The 25439-nt window shown below is 33.2% G+C and overlaps 2 protein-coding genes and 1 long non-coding RNA gene across 3 annotated transcripts in view; 2 read left to right on the forward strand and 1 right to left on the reverse strand.

The window, feature by feature from the left end:
- Nucleotides 1-22036, forward strand: part of LOC134723876 (uncharacterized) — a 39980-nt gene extending 17944 nt beyond the window's left edge. Inside the window, exon 6 of the mRNA XM_063587415.1 lies at nt 21922-22036. Within this exon, the coding sequence (XP_063443485.1) occupies nt 21922-22020 (99 nt within the window). The 3' untranslated portion in view covers nt 22021-22036. The remainder of the gene's footprint in view (nt 1-21921) is intronic.
- Nucleotides 822-3490, forward strand: LOC134722224 (uncharacterized). Its single transcript, XR_010107976.1, has 2 exons — nt 822-1111; nt 2690-3490. It is a non-coding gene; the product is annotated as an uncharacterized LOC134722224 (long non-coding RNA).
- LOC134722226 (uncharacterized) lies at nt 16533-19506 on the reverse strand. Its single transcript, XM_063585838.1, has one exon. The coding sequence runs from the start codon at nt 19341-19343 to the stop codon at nt 16560-16562; it is 2784 nt and encodes a 927-aa protein (XP_063441908.1). The 5' UTR covers nt 19344-19506; the 3' UTR covers nt 16533-16559.
- Nucleotides 22037-25439: the final 3403 nt, after the last annotated feature.

Genomic DNA, 25439 nt, shown 5'->3' on the forward strand with positions numbered 1-25439 from the left:
CAATTTGAATTCTTACTACATCCTATTTAACATGTTTTGTATATATTTTAAAAAATAGCTCAAAGTCATACTGCTGAACAAACCGCCGCGAAATGACTACAAAAAATTCAACAGATTGCCGAAATAACATTTATTTATTGAATGTAAGCACCTGAACCTTTATATTAAAGGTTTACAAGTGATTACAATACATGTTTTTGCAATTACAGACTGTCGTGGGTGGTGAAAAATTTGTAATGTTGACGCAATAGATCATTTTTACACCCGTATTAAATAATTACGGATGTCGGCCGTGAACACACAGGCACTTGTCTCAGAAAATAAATTTCCTATATACCTTATTATAATAAGGTATATAGGATTTTTTTTTTTCTGAGACAAGTGCCAAAAAATTTCCTATATACCTTATTATGATAAGGTATATAGGAATTTTTTTTTCTGAGACAAGTGCCTGTGCGTGAACACTTGAAAACGCGTGATCTTAATAATTATGTTTAATTAAATTTAAGATGTAACACTTTTTAATATTGTAAATGAATGCATTCATTTAACTTTTAATGTTGGCTATATAAATTGCATTTGAGTGAGGCAGGGAAAAATATATATATATAACTAGAATCTATGTCTTTTCTCGTTTTCCGTTTACTGTCATGCCATTGTCCGTTCATTTTTGCCAGACTCATGCGTTTGACTTTCCATCTTTATTTTTCACTTAGTCTATAATTCGAGAGCCTTTTATAAAAAAAATATTACACACCAGAAGACTTTGTTAAAAGATAAAGTTTGAATATTATAGCAGAAAAAGGCCAGCGTACCTGAAGTACATTTGAAGACCAGGTTATATATATTACATGAATACAGCATAATAAAGCTGGTTTAATTTGAATTACTATCCATTAGGGACATTTTCTGACGATAATTAATCAAATCTGACAAGTTTGATTAAAAACGGAAAATAAGCCCGTAAACGATTTAACGTTACCGTACCCTCTTTACTTGTCACATGTCGGCATCTTCAAATGGCAAATTTATTTTACACAAATTCGTTGACATGCCATGATGGTAGATGGACACTACAGCACAATATAAGCTGAGCTGGAAATTACAATTGGTGAGTAGAAATGAATAATATTTTAAAACATGCCTATCAGACATGAGAATAATCATTGATCCGGCCAAGAGTTTGAAGGAAAGATGTTTACATTTGTTACATTTGTGCATACAGGTATGAATTGACTATCTAATACACCACATTCTTGTACAGTAACTTGTTCAAAGGCAAAGTAAGAATTTGGGCTTGTAAAAAAAAAAATTATTCCTGTGATTGGACCCCCCCCCTTTTTGGAAGATCAATGCATGATTTGAAAAAGGTACATATAAACTATGGTTTAAATCCTCCCTTTTAAAAAGGGCTGGATACACACCTGTTTATTGCCTAAACCACTGTGTGTATTCACAATGGTTTGGTTGGGGGAGGGGGGCCTATTACCAGACCTAACCCCCTGATGGAGTAACCCTAGTCCAAATAATTATGACGTCTGGCAAGGCTATTTTATTATTTTTCTGAGACGCCTTCCTAGGACGTTGTAGGAAGGCGTCCCAGAAAAAAATTTAAATAGCCTTGCCAAACGTCATAATTATTTGGACTAGAGTAACCCTACATATTCATATTTATTGTATGTTTAATAATGTATTGATAACTGTCACATCCTAAAATTTGCATGAAATATCTGTCACTGGATTTTTTATAACTCATAACCAACCAATCTTCACATGTATGTTACAATGATGATGCACCTATTTATATAGCCACTGGTGGGTGATGTACAATAATTATAATTTATCACATATTTGTTATGAATACCTTCAAGGCTTGGGTTTGCATATGCAATAACCTCTAAATTGCCGGGGGCAAAAAAAAGAGTATATTGATATTGTGCCCTGATTCCAAATGATGTGACAGCATTGCGTCCTTAACGACAATTTTTTACACTTTTGTGATAAGAAATTTAAGATAATTTTCCAGGCATGTTTCATTAAATTGCAGGCGCGGATCCAGAGGGGGGTTCCAGGGGTTGGAACCCTTTCTCTTTTTGAGGATCAATGCATTTGAATTGGGACATGTAATTGGAACCCCCTTTTGTCCTGGTTTTCAAAATGGCTGGACTCTCCCCTGAATTGTTATCAATGATTTGTTTTGCTCTAAATTTTGTAGAACTTAAATATAACATGTTATAATCTATGCATACCATTGCTTTGTCATGTATGTAGTAATATTCTACAAATTCTATTTTGAAATAAAAAAGTATTATTAAAAGAATTTGTTGAATTATTATTACTACAAATATCACAAATCAAATACATGTAGTTACTGTAAATTCAGAAATTATTGCTTGCAAATTATTGCGAATTTTTCATTTTAGACTTAAATGCGATTTTAGTTTTTACGATTTTGTGAAAAATCCTGTTTAATTCATATAAAATATCATAAAATGTGCGTTTAAGTTATTGCGTTTACAACTCAGTCGCATTTTTCGCAATAATAAAAACCTCACATTAATTTCTGAATTGACAGTAGTATATAAAATAGTATTAATGCTATTGACTTATTTAATTTTATACATGTTATAGAAGTCGCATGTAATACAAGTTATAAATACTTAATTCTTAATGTAAATTTTTTTTGTAGATAAGATATCACATTGGTTTGAGCATGATTCCCAGCAAGATTATGAAGGGGCATATATATCATATATACATAGGAAATATATAGTGTCACTAAATTACTCTCATACGGTACCTCACCTCTGTAGCTGTAAATTGCGAAACGGTGGATTCATTCATAATTTTGAGTTACTTATTGCAATTGGAAATAACGTTGATAAAGCTAACAGCATTATGCCATGATGTTGATGGGATGTTCTGATTGGACAAAAAGGAAATTGTGAATTGAACAAATAGCAAACTTGAAATTCATAGGAAAAAAAGTAGGAAATTGGAATAATGAAAATTCATAGTTTCAGTGATTATCTTACAATCATCATGATCATTGTCAATACTACAAGTGCATCATCATGATCATATATATCTGAATTCACCTTGGATAATTATACATTTAAAATAAGAATTTGGATATAATAAGAATTTCTGTGCTGGCGTTGCTACTGTTGGCTTCATGTACCACCAGCTGGGAGTGTTAAACCTTTTTGACCTTTCGTGAGGGTCTGTCACGGTCCGTCACAATTGGTTAGTGTCATATATGCATGATTATGGAAGTTTCACCAACCTAGACAAGCTTTACAGCCCTGGCACGGTTGTTGGTTGCACTTAGAGTCAAATGACAGCTTGCTGTATTCATTTGTAGTTCAAATAGTCTGAATGAATCTACATGTATGGTGACAATCTTCTAAATTACTGTTCATTCTGAAACTGGCATTTTATACTAGTACATGTAGTAGTCGAACATATTAAACAATACATGTACTTCAAAGTATCAATTTATTTTGTCTCGCCTTACATGAAAGTCATGAAAGTTGGTTGTATATATGCAAGAAATATGTATTACAGTCTTGGGGTGATGATGTAAGCTATTTTTAATAGAGCTTTAAATTTATAAAAGCTAAAAGAGCTGGTTCAGGGAATGAGTGTAAAATATACTGTTACATTTTATTACATGTAATTGGATACATTTTATTGTATATGAGTACCTTGCAAGGTCTACTTGTCTATCAGGTTAGGTTGACCTGACCTTTATTTTATTTCATGGATAATCTAAGTGATTTAGGTTATTTCAGTTTAATACAATGTTAACATGGTTAGGTTAGTTTCTCAGATACTTCGTAATGAAATTAGAGACTGGAAATGGGGAATGTGCCAATAAGACAACAACCTGACTACAGAGCAGACAACAGCAGAAGGTCATCAATGTTTGAATTGTTTCTCAGAAGCTGTAAGCTACATTGAACATGTTGGAAACAAACATAATTTTTGTTTTGCCTAAGGAGATATGGTATCAGGGGTGAATCCAGCCATTTAAAAAAGGGGGGTTCCCAACCCAAGACAAAAGGGGGGGGGTTCCAACTATATGTCCCCATTCCATGATCGTCCAAAAAAGGGGGGTTCCAACCCCCTGGATCCACCACTGGGTATGAATTTTGATGAGACGACTTGCATTACTTAAACTATAAACCATGTAGACCAAGTGATTTTCTTTTTAGTCACTATATAATAGGTCACTGCACACCCTTCAGCAAAGACCAAAAACTTAAACTTCATGATGAGCACCCTATAAATGGCTCTGCTTGGAAAGAGCTAGGCTTCTAACAGAGTTAATGTAAAAAATTCAGACGAGAACCCAACAGTGATGACAACTTGATTTATACTAGTATACATGAGCTACAAACAAACAAATATGTGATAAACAGCAATCAACAAAAACACTACAGACAAAAAATTAAGGGAAGACTATTTAAATATAAAAAAAGAAGATGTGGTATGATTGCCAATGAGACAACTCTCCACAAAAGACCAAAATGACACAAACATTAACAATTATAGGTCACCGTACAGCTTTCAACAATGAGCAAAGCCCATACTGCCTAGTCAGCTATAAAAGGCCCTGATAACTATAAGAAAAAGTAAAACGATTCAAACGAGAAAACTGACGGCCTTATTTATGAAAATAAATGAACAAAAACAAATATGTAACCAAGGATTTGTATAGTGTCTCACTATACAAATCCTTGATGTAACACAAAAACAAACGACAACCACTTAATAACAGGCTCCTGACTTGGGTTTATTTACTTTAATGTAAAGTAAATAAAAATAACTAATGTCTTGTACAAGTATTACCCTGACGTTCCGTGAAAATTGTTTTCAAAAATCTAATTTGTCCATAATTCTTTTATGTAATAAACTTATTTAAATAAATTCAGACCTTGGGCGCACTACGTTTGCGCTCATTTGGGGATTAAAATATTTTACGTTTGCGCGCAGCTTTTGATTACATTTGCGCGCATTTATTTTACAGGTAATCTCGGGTAAAAGTAAAAATAAAAATTATATTAAGTTGTAAATACCTATTTTTTTGGTATTTTCATATTAATCAACTATTAATTTTAAAAATAATTTTATTTTTAAAAGTCAAATTATATACTGTTCATATTGAATTATAAAAGCAAGTAAAAACTCCGTTATAGCTTTAACACGGTCGCGAAACACGTGACTTGCTTGTGATCAGTTTCACGGAAAAATGGCGCCTGTCTGAATAAACAAGTTCGCTTGGAGGCAAATTTTGAACGTAAGTATTTGCATATCATCGTATTCATACTATAGCACCCCCCTCATCATATGCAGCGTTTTGTTCCGAATATTTTGATGCCCATTAAGTTATATTTCACTGTTGGTTTCATAGAGAACATTCACAGAATATTTCAGATCTGCCGAAGATTGATCAGGATTGTGTACACGATATGGCCGTAAAATCACTATAAATCCATATATGTATCTTATTTACGCCAATCGTGTACAGAAACTTGCCCACATTTACTCATTCATTCATACAAACTAGCGTCAGTGTATATTTTTGACATTTTTGTCAGCTGAACGCAATAATATTTTTTTTTCAAAAAATGATCAGTATCCACGGTATGAACATTTTATGATCAGTTCCACGGTATGAATCTGAATCGATATAATAATTATATATAAGATCCCATAAACGGTTTTTATGGACAGGAAATACATGCAGAAAATAATTTATAATTTTATGCAAAAGTAGTACTGCCTGACACATAAATAATATACTTTCTATCAGACTTTTACAATATATTTTCTACCCTATTTGGAAACTACATGTCCTTTTTTTCGACACAGTTAAATTATAATTCAGTTATTTTTATCTTATAATAGGTCCCGTCATGCGGGAAAAAAAACAGGCTTTCCCTGCAACTGCTTAAATATCGAAAAAAACTCTACTGTCAGGCAGCAAAAGAGTTCGTCAAATAAGGCAATCCCGACCTTACAGACAGGAATAAAGAGGGTATTTTCAAAATCGCCATACACAGTAAAGTATTCTCCTCCTTTAAAACGTGGGAAGGTAAAAGGGCACTCACAGCGCACACTTTTCAGCCCAACAAAAAGTCCGTTTAAAATAACATACTCTCCTTCACCTAAAAAAGGGAAGACAAAACGTGCACTGTACAGTCAACACAGTCCAGCAAAATTACAACAACAAAAATATAATGAATGGCATGTTTTTAACAGTGATATACCTTTGATACAAAATATAGAAAATTCCGACTTTGAAATGAATGTCGGCACCTTGCTATTGTACACACATATGTCAATGCAACCGGATACTACTTCCTTAGATACTCACCTTGGTGATAGTCATAAATGTGTAACTAGCGATGCATCCACTTCAACAGAGAAGGAAAATTTTGACAAACTAACTAACGAACTCATCAATATTGCCCCATATGTAATGGAGGAAATGTCTGAATCTGATGTAGGAGCAGACGTGTGAGTTCAGTTTTTCAAATTAGTTGTCGAGAAAAAATTCTCCCTTTCAAACACGTCATTCCTTTTGTGGTGTGACGTTGTCAAATGGTACAACTGTAAAACAACTGTCAATATGCGTTATTCAGAACAAACTAAACTTTTCCTAGAAATTAGGGTGGCGACTGTTTGGTGGCAGATTTATACACTTCATGAGTGGATAAAAGAACCAAGGTGATAAAGTAAAACACGGCTTATCTACTTATATTCCTGAACAATCTGAAATAAATTTTGCCTTACCTGACGAGAACATTTTGCATTACTACGATCCATATAAAATTATGGAGAACGTGAGCCGGGTATTTTCGAAGACATAATATCAGTTTTAGGAAAGAATTTGGTAAAGAAATCATCATGTTTAACTTACGATGGTAAAAAACTGAAACAAGGACTTTCAAAAGGTTCAGGTGACGTCGATCTGATGGGATTTGAAGAGGGAGAATAATTAAATAACTGAATTAGAATTTAACTGTGTCGAAAAAAAGGACATGCAGTTTCCAAATAGGGTAGAACATATATTGTAAAAGTCTGATAGAAAGTATATTATTTATGTGTCAGGCAGTACTACTTTTGCATAAAATTATAAATCATTTTCTGCATGTATTTCCTGTCCATAAAAACCGTTTATGGGATCTTATATATAATTATTATATCGATTCAGATTCATACCGTGGAACTGATCATATAATGTTCATACCGTGGATACTGATCATTTTTTGAAAAAAAAATATTATTGCGTTCAGCTGACAAAAATGTCAAAAATATACACTGACGCTAGTTTGTATGAATGAATGAGTAAATGTGGGCAAGTTTCTGTACACGATTGGCGTAAATAAGATACATATATGAATTTATAGTGATTTTACGGACATATCGTGTACACAATCCTGATCAATCTTCGGCAGATCTGAAATATTCTGTGAATGTTCTCTATGAAACCAACAGTGAAATATAACTTAATGGGCATCAAAATATTCGGAACAAAGCGCTGCATATGATGAGGGGGTCCTATAGTATGAATACGATGATATGCAAATACTTACGTTCAAAATTAGCCTCCAAGCGAACTTGTTTATTCAGACAGGCGCCATTTTTCCGTGAAACTGATCACAAGCAAGTCAAGTGTTTCGCGACCGTGTTTAAGGTCAAGTTACAATATATGAATGGGCTATGTCACGGATTTTCTTAAAATTGTGCATACATTTATTGAAATGTGTTTGAAAATCGAAAAAGATCTGCGGTTTTATCTCTTTTTCCCCTGCCTTCTGAAACTTATACTAAGGGAAGGGGTACTGATACCTGTAAAATAATTGAACAAATTAATAGATAAATAAGCATTATTTTATAACCTGTTTTTTTCCCTAGAAAATTACTGATTGAATACTTTCAAAATATGTGCCTTATGATAACATTAAGAATGGAAAGGGGGAATGTTTCATAGAGACAACATATTAAGACTAACGGAAGGGGTACTGATACTTATAAATAATTGAACAAATTAATAGATGAATAAGAATTATTACCTGTATTTTACCTGAGTTTACCTGCCAAAAAAATGCGCGCAAATGTAATGGAAAGCTGCGCGCAAACGTAATGATTTTTGCGCGCAAATGTAATGGTAATGCGCGCAAACGTAATGCACCGCAGACCTTCACCTGTCTGATCACCAGCATGGCTAAAGGTATTACTCCCAGATGTATTGGCAGGTGACACCTCCAGGTATTCAAGCGATTTCCTGTCGGACTTGCAAGTTCATGCATCATTTCACTTCTGTCAGTGTACACGACCGAAAACTTGAATCTTTCCATTTTAAACTTTCAGGTGCATAGGTAATCATTTGATAATATACATCTCTGTCCTGCGTGTCCGATAGTGATACACTAGTCATTACTGTTTATAAATAACATTTCTGGTGTAAAGAATATTATTCATAAAAATTTAAATAATTCCAAAAAAGAGATTTGATAAAATAAAAATTTGCTTACACATTTTTTCCAATGGTAAATTTGGGGAAATGTAAGTACTCGTTGTCAAAAGTAAAGGCCAGTTTGAAACATACAAGAAAAATTGATTTAACAAAAATATATATATACGCACTTAACGACCATTCTTTTATACGCCTTGATAGAAAGTTACGGAACTATAGATAGTTGCAATTTAAAATTATATACATTTTTACATTGAACATAAGAAAGAAATAAAATTGAGAATGGAAATGGGGAATGTATCGAAGAGGAAGCGGAAGGTCACCAACAGGTCTTCAATGCAATGTAACGAGAAATTCCCGCTCCTGGAGGTGTCCTTTAGCTGGCCTCTAAACAAATATATACAAGTTCAGTGATAATGAACACCATACTAATTTCCAAATTGTACACAAGAAACTAAAATTTAATAATACAAGACTAACAAAGACCAGAGGCTTCGGACTTGGGACAGGCGCAAAAAATGCGGCGGGGTTAAACATGTTTATGAGATCTCAACCCTCCCCCTATACCTCTAGCCAATGTAGTAAAGTAAACGCATAACAATACGTACATTTAAAATTCATTCAATTCAAGAAAAGTCCGAGTCTGATGTCAGAAGATGTAACCAAAGAAAATAAGCAAAATGACAATTAAACATAAATAAACATGCAATTTGCCCCCTCCCTTTTTGGGAAAAAAATTGGTTGCTTATATAGGGAATCACTGAACCGTGACTGGAGCGGTCCCTCTCTTAGGTCAGTCAGTGGGCCATCACTTACGAAAATTCCTGGGTCCGCCACTGAGCATGTTATCATGGGATGTCGATGGACTATTGTATACCAAAAGAAGAAGAAGAGAAGCAATTTGAATTAAAAACAGGTCGATATTTAACCTGCTCTGGTTCGTCGAAGTAATGGACAAAGCAAAATCACAGATTTCTATTTAAATAAAATTGTTCTCGAACAAAGGAAGGAATTCGTCATCACAATTGTTGGGTATAATGTATTATAATGTGAACATCGTTCTGAAGTACTGTATGCCAAATTTTCTGTTCCAACATGCACGTTATATATATGCTACCTGACGTCCCAAGAGAATTTTCTGTTCCGACATGCATGTTACCAAGAGATGTGAATATTTTCTTGGAAAAGTATTCAGTAACAAAGTTTCAAATTAATATCGGGATTTATTTTCTTTCTTGATATATTCAGTAACAGCAAAAAGAATAACTTGACTGCTTGTCCGCTAAATTGGGCTGTTCTTGCCAGATAAAAGACTTATAGTTATATAACTCGAAAAACTTTTAATTTGTATTTTTTTTTAAATTTATTTTCATCACTAGATAGCTGAAATTTATTGGGAAACTTGCATTTCGGACATATTCTTTGCTTCTTAGCTCGAATTAAAGAGTGTTATAAACTTTTTCAAATGTTGAATACGCAACCAACAAATGGAAGTTTTTAACGACCTTGACTGGCTATACAGCCCTTGCACGGTCGGCCCTGGCTTGCGCCTTTTTGGGCATTAAATAATTTAATATGTTTACCATGTGGTAATTTAAATAATTTAGAACGATGAGAAAGTTTAATAAAAACAAAAATTTAAAAAGCAAAAATTTGGATAAATAAATGAATAAAAAAAGTAAAAAAATTAAGATTAAGTAAATAATAAAATAATAAAAGAATATAATACGCAACCAAATCTCCAAGTATTATTTATGTTTCTGGTAAAGGCGTTTGATTGGGTATTAGTTTGAGGTAGGCGTGTTTTCGGAAACATTCCTCCAATCAGACCTATTTGATATACATGTGTGTGCTGATGCGTGTACACTGGCTATTGTAACGGCACGTGTGACTGTCTCATATCGAAATCTGTCGAGCGTGACCAATGTTTATTGTAGAATTTTTTGTCATGTGGTCAAATTATTTGACATACAAGTTTTAAATTTGCATTTTGAAAGATTATTTTCGGAAGTTGTCCCGTATATACTATTCTAAAGTGTTAGAGAAAAAAAAACAAGACTTTAAAGGAAAGATACATATCAACGGAGAATATAACCTGAGAAAACTATACTAGTCTACTAGCATAATAGTCAAAGATATAAAACATGTATTATATGGCTCTGATATTAAATTTAACGTGTTCTGGAAAATTTTGACAAAATATAATTGCACGAATTTTTAATCGATCGCTGACCTTTAATTCTAGAAGTGACTTGTGACTGTTATAAACATGCAGAGACAATTCTATGCATTATGGTTTAAGTTTACAATGAACACACTATAGTTATACATTTTCCTTTTAAATATCAAATAGACAATCACCTTTCGGATAGACTTGCTTTTTCTTTCTTTTCATAAAAATTATCATTCGTCCATTTAGAGAAATAAATTACAAGTTATATATGTCTCTGGTTTATTATATTTGATTACTTCAAAAATGCTTCAAAATACTATGAGCCTGTATTGGGGTCCCAACCGATCACACAAAAAAAAGGGGCGAGTTCCAACTATATGTCCCCGTTCAAATGCATTGATCGTCTTATAAGTTTATGACTCAACGGTTTCCTCCAACAATATGGTTTGATAAATTTCTTTCGAAGTTCATTACTTTTCACATACTAAATTAAAATGATATTCATCTTCAATTACTTGTTTATCACACATAATACAAAATCTCGGATATGTCTCAATATTATAAAATCGACAAGTTTCTATATTCAAACAGTGAGCAGATATATGCGGTATTTACAAATGAATGGTTTTATAAATATAATTTACAGCATGATCTTAATAAAATTGTTGGGGTCAAATACATCTATGCAACATACATTTAGGCGAGTCTTCAAAAAATAGTACATTTCACTATTAAAGCTACCGTTTAATCTATCTTTGAATTCAAATTAAAACAAATTCACTTTTTTTACACCCTGATGTAACCGTATTTTTAAAGTTTTTTCATCCGTATCAATAAATTGTTTAATAAAATTGAAGTGCATGAGTATTATTAACGTCTAGGATAAGTGTGAGATTTCTCTGTTGATGGGAATAAACAAAATTTAGCTGAATTTGTATTATTTAAATTAATGAAAAGGCAAGCTAGTGTGTGTTTGAAATGATATTGTTGAAATGGATTTATAGCATGAAAAATGTGTGTAACTGATTTTACGTTGACTTGGACTGCGAATTTGAAAATAATATATTTGTGAAATCACATTCTACAAGATGACATATTTTGTAAGTACGTTTAATATACTCTATAACCTTTCATTCTAATTATAGTATCTTTAAAATGCATTTTATAGCGGACTATGCGGTATGGGTTTTGCTCATTGTTGACGGCCGTACGGTGACATATAGTTGTTAATGTCTGTGTAATTTTGGTTTCTTTTGGACAGTTGTCTCATTCGCAATCATACCACATCTTCTCTTTTATATTTATATAGCTATTACTTGCAACTGCCACATGTACATGTTCTAGACTCGTGTCGCTGAAAGAGGTCTCCTTTCAAGTTTGAAAATAGGTGGAAAAAAGCCACACTCACTTATAAGATATATACATGCTCTCAGTCTGACTGTTGCATTTTGAACAAACGAGTGAAAGTCCAGCGCCATGTAGAACAAAATAGTTTCAACATTCATTTATCATTATCATGATCTTGACCTGCATGGATATATGCATTTAACTTGCAACTGTACGGTTAAACAAACCGGTTATTGATGGCTGCACAAAAATCTTTAACCTCAGACAAAACATGAAATTAACTGTTCAGGAAAAACGAAGTCCATCTAGTAGTAAAATACGGAAAAATGAAAATAAATATATGCAAAATTTTCCCCTGGATACTGTGTTTTGGACATAAAGAAGCCAATGTCCCAATTTCCCGAAATTCCATTATGTTTGACAACGATTTTGATGTAAAACAAAACTTTAACCACAGACTGAACCTAAATGCTGAATTAGTCGGCGTGAATGCTGACGACGGAACCTTTATTTTTTACCAATTAATTAAATGAAATTGCGCCATATTTACCTGTAAATATTTTTTTACCTATAGCAAAAGAAAAGCAAATGGTATGTTGTCAGAGCTACCTTAAAAAAATAATAAATCCAGAGCTCTTCAAAATTGAAGAAGAAAACTAAGAAAAGAATGATTTAAAATATGTGCGTCAGTAAATGTATATAGAGAGAAGAAAACTTCACCGGCTCAACTTAAATTTCAGCCGAATTTCACTGAATAGTGGATGCTATTGGTGTTGTTACAAACAAAGATGATGCCTTTGTATTGTGTAACGATCCAGAAAGCGGGATCATTTTATTAGGATGCAAAGCTAATTTAAAATTTAAAATTTCTGTGTACAATTTCAGAGGAAGTTTTTGCTGGTATCTATAAAATTTGTCCAAAATATTTCAAACAACTTTATACTATACATGCATGGCTTCAAGATAGGACATTATATATGTGTCTATTCTCAACTACAAATACCAGCCTTTAGTTCAATGATGTACAGAGACATTTTAAGGTGTAACTGTGTATATTTATACAAGTGAACGTTTTAATTCAGCATACTTTTTGTTATTAAAATGACTTTAACTCCGCCAGTCGGTAAACTGCCGATCCCGAGCCCGGATAAAGAAGGAGGGAAGTCAATCATTTAGTTATTTTATATAAATAAAAAAAAATTGGCGCAATTAGATGATTATTTTATTGGCGCAAATGATACATATAGTTTTGAAAATTAAGTGGCGCCAAAGAAGTATTGGCGCAATTAAGTTGTGGCGCAAATGAGTTACTTTTTGGCACAAATAGATATCGCCCGAAATAATAGCTTAAACCCTTTCAAACTATTCTATTAATCTCTCCATGCCATATGGCATAGGTTATGATTAGCCCTCGGGGAAAAACAGTCAAATGAATGGATAATTATTACAAGTACGTGTATTCCCGACAAACAATGACAATTACCAAATTCGTTCATTACGTGTAAATGAATGCATTTTGTAAAAACATTAAATCTGTATTTATATAACTGTACAAATCACCCATGCAGAAACATATATACACATGGAAAAAAGTATTGCAACACCTTAATTTTTTAAAACATGAAAAATTAGTCTCTTATTTTGGATGGAATATGATAAAATATTTGTAAAATAATATTGAAACGTAGTTAATGATAACATTGGCTTTAAATCGAACAAAAAATGTATGAAAAAAAAGGTTTTTTCGAACTAAAATTTTTATAACAAAATGAAGTGTTTTTTGTACAAAAAAATGCATTTTACAAGTTTTACTGTAGACGAACTTTACAATGTCAGACATTTCAAAATTAATCTTTAAAAGATTGTTCACATCATGGTTGGTCGTTATACGCCAAAGAATTAGTACTTTGAGCGCAGCTTCCATTCAATACGACGAAAGCAAGCGATCCATGGTAAAAAAGACATTTAAAGGGCACATATTTATCTTTCGTCTGACAGCACGTATACACCGCAGTTATCGTGAATTATATAAACATATAAAAAAAAAAATAACATTATTTTTTTAAGACAAAACAGAGAAAAGAACTGATAAGTGCGGGTATTCCATGCGCCTTGCCTCCTTTATGTTTCGATATTTTAGAAATTAATTATTCTTCTATCTATTATAACACGTGAAAACTACACCGGTGAGTTCCATATATGTCTTCAACTTACAGCTGGTCCTGAAAATGCATGAAATATTTGCCACTGGACTTTTAACAACCAACAATCAATCACACTACAACTTAAAGTATATATAGTAGTGAAATACAAAATGAATATTATAATGATACAATTAGCAAAATAAATAGAATACAAATACACACTACTTTATTTAACTGACATAATTTAAAGGAATACTCTGTAAACTATATAAGTAGAGAAGCGAAAAGTTTCTTTTGAATACTTAACAAACTTCCGAACAGTTCATGTTTTTTTGCTCAATTTAAAATCTTGAAAACATAAGCATGTATATTAAATGCTGACGATCAGACATCACTAATACGTGTATACACAAATTCATTAATTCTTTATTAACGTTTAGCCCTACGGCACCTTTCTATTAAGAATGATGATGAGAGTAATTGTAATATATAATAGGCATGTACTTTCTCACGTTACGGATCATTGATTTTGTTACCTGTTGACCCGGTTGATTACTAGCACGTGCCATCGAACTCAACCATTTTAACTAAAATAGATTTTGTTTAAGTTAACGCCATATGTATACTAAGTACAGTATACCTATCATATGGATTAGAAAATGCATAGTACACACTATACTTATATATAACAATAAATATATCAAACACAATTTATAATTGCCGATCGCCCACAAGACTAGATTTTATTATAATCTGTCATAACAAACATAATATTTATGCAAATAATATCTATATACATATATATAAACAATGCTTTCAATACGAAATGAAAACATTGACTCCGTCATAAACGAACCCGCCGGCCAGGAAAAACCAACAACCAAGTTACCTTAGTCGATATGGAAACCTGTGTCCAAACCCTAATGCTCGGAAGATCGTCTCGAGAGCTGTACTTGGACAATACTGAAAGTTAGCTTAAGTTTACATAAACAAAATACCATCAAAATGTGTAATAGCAAACAAAAATACCAATAATATATAGTACAAAAAACAAGAAAAAATCAAACATTAATGAACCAACATTAAATCTGAACTTGACCAGTTCGAAGTTGGCGAGAGAATGGTCTGATAGGGAAATAAACCCGCCAAAATGACTATTCACGTGATACTACAATTAATATCACGTGTCCATACATATATTGAAAGAACCGTTAGTACAATAATTTTCCTCTATACTTCGAAACGCGGAAAATTATAAGTACACACTATACTTATATATAACAATAAATATATCAAACACAATTTATAATTGCCGATCGCCCACAAGACTAGAGAACTCAAAGAAAGGGCTGAAACGGTAGAAAAATATAATCTATAAACCTAAATTCTTAGAAACTGAAATTCTATTATCAAACGAATCTGCAATGTACCCGTCTTTACTTAAATCAGATTTCCAACGTCCATGCCTCTTAATACATCTCTCATTAACATCTGACTTGGCTGCTGCCGTAGCGCCACCTGAACGTAATGAGTGTAAACCTAAGTTAAGTTGAGGAGCAACCATCTTCAACCTTTTAACAATATTTTGCCTTGCTGCTGTATAACTAAGTTTCTTATTTTTATAAATTAACTTAGCTGTACCACCCGATCTAAATATGGGCCTGAAAACAAAATGATCAGAATCAACGTCCAAACTAGATAAACCCAAATAACGCTTATACATCAAAAGGGGACATGCTTGAGAACTCCCTTTGGAAATCAAAATTTCGTTGCCCTGTCTATATTGATCAGTTTTGCTATGCGACAAAAAGATAGACATGTATTCCTCATATATCTTGATATCCCTACAAGTTAATGAACTTAATTCATCAAAACGTAAAAAACCTGCATAAGCTATAAGTATCATAGTTAAATCCCTAATCACTAATAAATCATTAGAATCCTGATATATAGAACATAGTTCTCTAAGCATAATGTTATCAACTGGGTCTTTTTTCACGACTGGTTTACCGTTCCGCCTTTTGCACGATTCTAATAGAAATGTTATGAATGAATTACTTGTAGGGTCTATGTAACCATTCAATTCGTGAGCCCATTTTATAGAATAGACCGCGGACTGCAATACACTTGGTGAAGAATGTTTGTCAATAAGAAATGTTAAGTATAACGCTACATGTACTGGTTCGGCTGGTAAATCAGAAAAACCATGTTCATTAATGAATGACTTCCAACGATTAAAACCGGCGAAGTACTTCTTTGATGTATTTTCGCTTTTCGAGTCCACTATGTACAAAGCCATCTTTCCTGCCAAAGATCTCAACACATTGTTTTCTCCTACACCACTGCTCTCCACGACATTCTCAACGTTCTGTCTCAGTTTTAAACCTAAAAAACGCTAAAATCCTCATTAAAATCTGACAAATAAAGCAATCATACTAAATCTTAGAGGATTTTCACCAAAAATCCCGTTTCTACCGGTACCCTTTACTATAAGGTTGTATCTAGGCAAATAAATAACCTCCTTTATAAAATCTCTAAATCCGCCGTCTTTATATAAAAGTGGCCAATAAGGATCAGATTTCCATTCAGGAATAACCAACATGCATTTAGCCTTGTCCTTAATAATCTTGTTTATAGTCATGGCAACTAAAGATGGAGGTGGCACTAACCAATTAGTATCACCTCCCCAGAACTGACCAAATGCGTTTATTGCCTCAGTACCTGGGCACCAAATTCTCGAATTAAAACGAGAGCTTTGTGCGTTGTAATGAGTAGAAAATCTGTCAACAGTAAAAGGACCAAATGTACAACTCAGATCATTGAAAACGTTCTTTTCGATGCTCCAATCATCAGGATCCGTATGTCTACTTAAAAAATCAGCATGTTTATTCTCAGTTCTCGGTACCCAATTTGTTTGTAAACCTATATTCTTCTTTGAGCAAGAATTGAGAATATCTGTTACAACCTTCTGTAATTTGAATTTTTTGCTACCAACATTCAATATATGTGTCACATTCTTATTATCTGAATTTACTTTAACTGTCTTATTTTCAAGAAATGAATCATATGAGTTCAAAATTCTCCTAACCGTCTCTAATTCTCGCCAGGTAGAACTTTCAAATTGTTCACCTGCGAACCAATTTCCATAAATCTCATGATTTTCACTCTGAAAATCCAAAACTGTGGAAAAATATCCACCAAAGCCTACATCTGAGGCATCACAAAATAACTCAATATCATACATGTCAGTTAAATTAACTGAACAAATATCAACACCTACAAGATTAAGTGTTCTACAAGAGTTTTTCCAAAAACCAAGCTCATCAATAGCTTCTACTGTTATTCTAACAGGTGCGTTCCAACTAGCACGCGCTTGAACACAATCATATAAAAATCTTGTGTTCCGTCTAACGATATCACCCAAAACGATTTGCATAGAAATCAGCTGACCGATAATACTAGCCAAGGTTCGAGCACTGAACAAAAGTACTCCTTTTCCAATCTCGCTTAAAATACGACTCGCAGCTTTTTCTGCTTTGTCAATTCTCTCATCACTAACACAAATTTTTCCTATTTTTGTGTCCCAAATATAACCTAACCATTTCACGTACTGTGAAGGAAACCAACTACATTTTTCATGTGCAATCAAGAATCCAAGAACTTCCAATTTTTGTTTTACCTCTTGACTGGTTTTAAGACACGAGCTCAAATCTCGATCACCACCTAAACCATCATCTAGAAACATGATGATTCTTTTGCCTTCAGATCTCAAATGTTTGACTAATTCTCGTAGTACTTTTGAAAAAATGTACCCAGCAGTAGCTAAACCAAATGGCAGTACATTAAAAACAAAGTATCTAACTTTGCCTTCAAAATCCCATGAAAATCCTAAAAAACTTCTATGTAATTGACAAATCTCAATATGGTGATAAGCCGATTTAAGATCAAAGGAAAACAGAAAATCATCCTTCTGAAACATATCTCGGGCTACTTTTGTATCTTCATACTTAAATCTGAATTTGAACAAATGTATGTTTATGTGTCTACAATCTAGTACAAGTCTGGGTTTGCTCGATTTGTTGTATGCAACCGTTAAAGGATTAACTACCTGCGGAACATTTTGTACCTCAGAAATACATCTTTTCTGTAAAAGATTGGTGATCTCATCTTGAACAAATTTCTTATTGTTTAATGACGATCTGTTGTTTTTAATTACAGCGTGTTGAGGCTCAGTTTTGAATGGTATTTTATAACCGTTTTCAATAACATCAATAATGTGTTTGTTTTCTGTAATCAATTTCCATTGACCTAAATTGACCTTGAGTCTACCAACTGGCGAGACGCATTCATGCTGAACGGTTGTATTCGTATCAATACACATCACCGTGTGAGTATTTTTAACAGTATTTACTTTTGTAGTTACAGACTTATTGCTTGAATCACTGACTAAAGGCGCAAAGCGGCCTTGTATTACATTAATATCATTAATATTATCAAAAACTAAAATTTGTGAATAAGAATTACTTATCTTATTTTTCATGTCTGGACATTCGTCTACCCAATGACCCTTATTTCCACACTTGAAACATCTTCCAGGCTTAACAGATTTGGTTTCTTTCTCTGAATTCCTGCTATAAGGTGTTGGTCTTGGTTTTCCTTTCTTAACTTTTTCCGCCTTACTCTTTCTTTCTGCTCTAGATTGAGCCCTCATCATTTTCTTTTCGTCTTCCGAGTCGTCAGCGATGGGATTAGCTACGTACTCGCTGACGACTTTCCATCCAAGCTGGGAAGAGTCGGCAAGTTTTATGAGTTTTTGCCTTTCACGCACTAAGTCAATACCTTCAACAATCTTCATCTTCGCTGTCTGCACTGACTCAATTCCTAACTCTGGAGCTTCCAGGCTGGCTTTAGCTTCTTTCAGCTTGGTTAGCACTTTCACTTCATGACGATACTGGTTTTCATTTCCTTTACGCTGGAAACTATAATTGTCAGTCATGGTTTCTTCAAGCTTGGCTATCTGAGTTTGGGAAATCTCCTGCTGTGAATGTTGCAGATTTGATTGGAAAGATGAAAGCCTACTATCCATCACTGTAGTTATGCTGTTTAGAAGATCTTGCTGTGAAGAAGAAACTGCATTTTTCACCTCGCGTAGAATAACTGCCTTAATTGAATCGTCTAAATCGGTGTCCATCTTGACCAGTTCGAAGTTGGCGAGAGAATGGTCTGATAGGGAAATAAACCCGCCAAAATGACCATTCACGTGATACTACAATTAATATCACGTGTCCATACATATATTGAAAGAACCGTTAGTACAATAATTTTCCTCTATACTTCGAAACGCGGAAAATTATAATTATACGGTGATACTTTAACACTGTCCCGACAGAGACTGAATGAATGCAGTATGATGATCAGGTTTCGGGATCCGAGAAGTCTTTTTTCGAATTTCCGGATGTCGGGAATATTTTTTTCCAACTTAAATAGAGTAAATCTCACTAAATTAATACACATGCAAACAAAAAGCAACAGCTTCAACGGTTAACTAGGACATATATCAACAGAAAACGAATTAAAGCAAATGTCATACATAAAACCAAAATATGCATGTGTTAATTTGCCTCCGGTGCATTTCTGTGGATCCTTAACTTTTTTAGGTTACGTTTAGGATTTTCCGTGACTAATCTTCAAATACGAAAAACATTTTCACCGGTGTTCACAACATTTTAAGGTTTATTGGATACATTCTGGTGTGTATACAATTAACATACGTCCTTGCATTTAATTACCAATATACATTTATATAAACTAACATTTATTAAAAAAATAAACAACATATATAGACGAATAATTTATTAGTTCCTCGACAAAACAAGAAAAGAAATAAAGAATCAACAGAAGATTTAATTTTTCTTTGTAATTAATCAAAATAATACTTCAAACAAATCCTAATATAAAAAAAACCATATATACAAATTAATCTAAAATGCATTATCGAGTAGAAGGGGCGCAACTCGTGTTATCAAACCGGTATACTAAACGGATCTAAACAGGGTCTGAACATGTTGAACGTAATTTTGTATCAATGGTCTGTTTTGGTCTGACACTGTCTTAACGGGTCTAAACAACCCGCTAGACGATTCAGTCTTTTCCGTCTTGATACGCCTTAACGAACTGATTTACCTGATGAGGCTATCGATCTGAACGGCGACTAAACGATCTGAAATATCTGGACGAATTTCTCTAGCGGTAAATCCAGTCAATCAAGATGTGATCAGACCAAAATGGCCGTTTCAGACTGAAATCGGGCTTCTAGTGATATTGTCACCTGCTCTAAACAGTATCTTACATTAGAAAACATTCGACCTGACAGGTTATTTTCACGTACTCTATACAGTATCTAACATTAACATACATTTGCCCTGACAGGGTATTTTCACCTGCTTTAAACAGTATCTTACATTGAAATACATTCGCCCTGACAGGATATATTCACCTGCTCTATGCAGTATCTAACATGAGAATACATTCGCCATGACAGGATATTTTCACCTGCTCTATACAGTATCTAACATTAGAATACATTCGCCCTGACAGGGTATTTTCACCTGCTCTAAAACAGTATCTTACATTAAAATGCATTCGCCCTGACAAGGTATTTTCACCTGCTCTAAACAGTATCTTACATTGAAATACATTCGCCTTGACAGGGTATTTTCACCTGCTCTGAACAGTATATAACATTAGAAAACATTCGACCTGACAGGATATTTTCCCGTGCTCTATACAGTATCTAACAATAACATACATTCGCCCTGACAGGGTATTTTCACCTGCTCTAAACAGTATCTTACATTGAAATACATTTGCCCTGACAGGGTATTTTCACCTGCTCTATGCAGTATCTAACATTAGAATACATTCGCCCTGACAGGGTATTTTCACCTGCTCTATACAGTATCTAACATTATAATACGTTCGCCCTGACAGGGTAATTTCACCTGCTCTAAACAGTATCTTACATTAGAATGCATTCGACCTGACAGGGTATTTTCACCTGCTCTATACAGTATCTAACATTATAATACGTTCGCCCTGACAGGGTATTTTCACCTGCTCTAAACAATATCTTACATTAGAATGCATTCGCCCTGACAGGGTATTTTCACCTGCTCTATGCAGTATCTAACATTAGAATACATTCGCCCTGACAGGGTATTTTCACCTGCTCTACACATCTAAACAGTATCTTACATTAGAATACATTCGCCCTGACAGAGTATTTTCACCTGATCTAAACAGTATTTTATATTAGAATGCATTCGCCCTGACAGGGTATATACACCTGATCTAATCAGTATCTTACATTAGAATGCATTCGCCCTGACAAGGTATTAACACCTGATCTAATCAGTATATTACATTAGAATACATTCGCCCTATTAGGGTATTATCACCTGCTCTAAACATTATTTTACATTAGAATATATTCGCCCTGACAGGGTATTTTCACCCGCTCTAACATTAGTCATCTTACATTATAATAAAAAAAAGGTATAAAATTGTATAATAGATAAGTATATTATAAAACGAATAAGAAACTAATAAGAAATTAATAACGAATAAAGAATAGATTAGAAAAGGTGAAGAATATGACAAAGAAAGAAAAAGAAAAAAAAAACTTCACAAACTTTATGTGGTTATGTCATGAAATGAAGAAAGGTTACATTACATTAACATTGTAAACATGTTTTTTTTCTTCTGTTTAGCTAGCAATACCTGTGCTTACAAGGGACAATATTATGGACAGGATGACACATGGATTGATGATTGTAAATACAAATGTGAATGTCTTCAAGCAAATCTAGGATTCTATAGATGTAAAGAATTGTAAGTCATATAATATATATTACTCAGATGTTTGAATGTGATTGGAGAGTGTGACTGAAGAGATTACTTGTTCAGAGTTATAGAATAAATAATCGAAGAATCCAAAAAGAGAAAAAGGTTCAACGAGTGACCATAAAACAATACGTTCACGAATGCCCGTAGCACATTTGTTAATTATCAAAAGTTTTTCGGTCACGAGTTAAATACACTTGAATTATTTGATTCGTTATTCTTTTGTTTATATTGCTAATTGAATTTGTATTGGACTTTAAGAAGAAAATGAAAGGAACTATAACTTTTTCTATGCATTCACATGTCTGTTGATGTGAGTTCATTGAAGCCAAAGGAGTAAAATAACTTAAGGTATTGGTTTGTATTCCACTGGGAATTTACGGTACTTCATGGCAAACAATGTAATAATTAAGAATTCATTTTATAAGGGTACAATAAATAGAAAATTGGTCCTCATAAGGGGAAACTGACACTTGCATGTCTATAGCCCTTTTATCACAAATACTTCACTATTTTATACTATTTGAATGTGATGAATGTTGGTGACGTAAGCTCATAATTATATACCTACAGAAACTTACTTATTTCAAAAGTATGTGTAAGTTTCCGTCCCTAGCTAATTATCAGTGAGGAATCATGTGTATTACTTGTAATCCCTCGGCCTATCTCTCGTCGCTTTGATGTAGAAAGAAGAGTGTCTGCATAGTTTTTGCAGAATCCTATTCAAATTTGGAAGGCAGATTTCTGTCAAGTAGGTTCACAAAGGGTTAAACTGTCCATGGTAGTTTGATAATCAATTAATCATATCAGCATATAACAAATTTAACATAGCAATAGCATTTCTATTACTTTGTATACAAAATAACTTCATTTAATAAAAATGACAAAATATCAAATCCTTAAATATGCATTATTTTTGGACAATAATATGATATTAACATTTACAAGGGTGCTTATTTGAAGCCAATTGTGTACTCCAATGAAGACATGTATTTGAACAAAGACGTTTAGCTTTAAGTTATAGAATAGATCCATTTAGGAACCAACTTCTAATTTTATGATAAAGTTGAAAATCGAGGACCCATGTTGCCGAATTTACTTTGTCATCAATATGATGAGATCAAAAATCAGAAATATATTAAATGAAGAAGCTGTAGAAGAACAAGGCAAATGTTAAAAACATTTCACTATAAGATAATTCACTATCATGTATGAATTGTATTGTCTACCTTTCTAGCTCTTGCCAATTGAAGCTTAAAATATGGTTCCTTAATGAAATGTTGGGTAGTGTCGAACATGCATTATTTTCCTGTACCTGCCCGTTTTATTCTGACATCCAAATGTAAACAACGTAAATGCGTGATAATTTTTTCCATTTCATCTATGTTAATTAAAGGCAACAGTAGTATACCGCTGTTCAAAACTCATAAATCCATGGACAAAAAACAAAATTGGGGTAACAAACTAAAACCTAGGGAAACGCGTTAAATATAAGAGGAGAACAACGACATAACACCGAAACGTAACACACACAGAAACGGACCAAGCATCACATCCACATGGCTTACAATATTTAAACAAATGAACCTCTACATAACAGCAATTGTGGTTTTATATTTGTTTATATTTGATTATTTTTTATGTCAGAGTTTGTTTAGTACAGTTCCACTTATTGTACACCTGATTAACTATTCATAAATACATTTATGTTACAATCCCTAGACGTTTTGAGACTTTTGTTTTGACTATGAGATAATTAAACGTAATTCTTGTGGCGTGGAATTTTTTATCCAATTGAGATATAATAATTGTGTAAGGTTTTATTCAGTAATCCATTTAAAAACAAATATTAAACTTTATATCAATGATCATGACTTATTCATTAACAATGATATTTTCTCACAAATCAATTTACGTAATATGTACACTTGATATGCAGAAAAATAAAATCAAGAATTGAAATGGGGAATGTGCTAAAGAGACAACAACCCGACCATAAAAAAAGACAACAGCAGAAGGTCACGAACAGAAAAAGATAAGAGTCTGCAGTTATGGTGAACAAGAAAATACATTGTGTAACTGTGGTTTGATTGCAAATGGGACACCTATTGATTTAATCATACGGCTTTCAACTGTGTGAAGACACCTAGTCGATAGTCGGCTATAAAAGGCCCGAAAAAAAAAAGAAATGAAACGGTCTAATTTATATCAAAATTATTTACGAACACAAATATGACAGACATTACTATAACATAGCTTCTAATGGTTGATATGAACCATCAACAACTGTTTACACAGCTACTTTTATAATTAAGAATGGAAATGGGGACTGTGTCAAAGAGACAACAACCCGACCAAAGAAAACACAACAAATGTTTAGTACAGAAATAATACCAATGGTGATCACAATAGTCCATGTTTGCAAATCATAACTGAAAAATATTTGAAATATATAAACTTTCAAAATGCTATATATCTCACGATGTAACCAAAAAATTACAGTCCCTAAATTTCAATTACAAATAAAGTACTGTAAAATACAGGTACTTTAATATTACATTAGTTCAAAATAGTACTAAATATTAAAAGTAGATTTCTAGTACTACAGATTTGGGGTAAAAAAAATGCATTGTTTTTGTCATAACATCGATCTGAAGGTGATGCCAAAAATCATTTGAAAACTTTTAATTCCGTTATTTAAATACTAAGTATTCACATTCCAATAAGGACCTTCAGGACTCGTCCAGCATGCTCAAGTAGATCAAACTGAAAGCAGAAAAACAGAGAAAAAAAAACATTAACCCAACGTCAATTCTTCTTCAGTCTTCTTCCAATAATTTACATTTTACCACCTCTGGTGTACTATCGCAGATTCGTATCATATAGCATCCGTATTAAAAGCAACCGTGCCAGCATCTACTTCTCAGAATAATATAGCTCCTCAGGGTATGAAGAGAAGTGCTGTAGAAATGATTAAGGTTCATGATGTGTACCCTTTGGCTAAAAAGTCTGCATTTTCACCTCTAAATGTAGATAGATTACAGAAAAACCTGTGCATCTGAAAAAGTTTATAGCATAGCATGCCCTATATAAATAAAAATTCGATTGCTTTGTTAACCAAACATAGAGGCAATGATAATATAACATGGAAATATATCAAACGAATGGCTTAGATTACAACAAAAAAATGATTGACTCATAAGACAATGCCAAATATCACAAAAGGAGCTAAAATGTGTTACAGGTTATAAGCACCTCTATGAATCTAGTGTATATACACTTTTTATTCCTGTGGTCATACTGCTGTTGTAATGCTCCCACCGTATTGAGTTTTATCCTTGTTCTGTAAGTATGTACGTTCTTCCCTTAATTACGGTGACCTATA

The sequence above is a fragment of the Mytilus trossulus genome, chromosome 6, assembly GCF_036588685.1.
Source record: "Mytilus trossulus isolate FHL-02 chromosome 6, PNRI_Mtr1.1.1.hap1, whole genome shotgun sequence".
Classification (NCBI taxonomy): Eukaryota; Metazoa; Mollusca; class Bivalvia; order Mytilida; family Mytilidae; genus Mytilus; species Mytilus trossulus.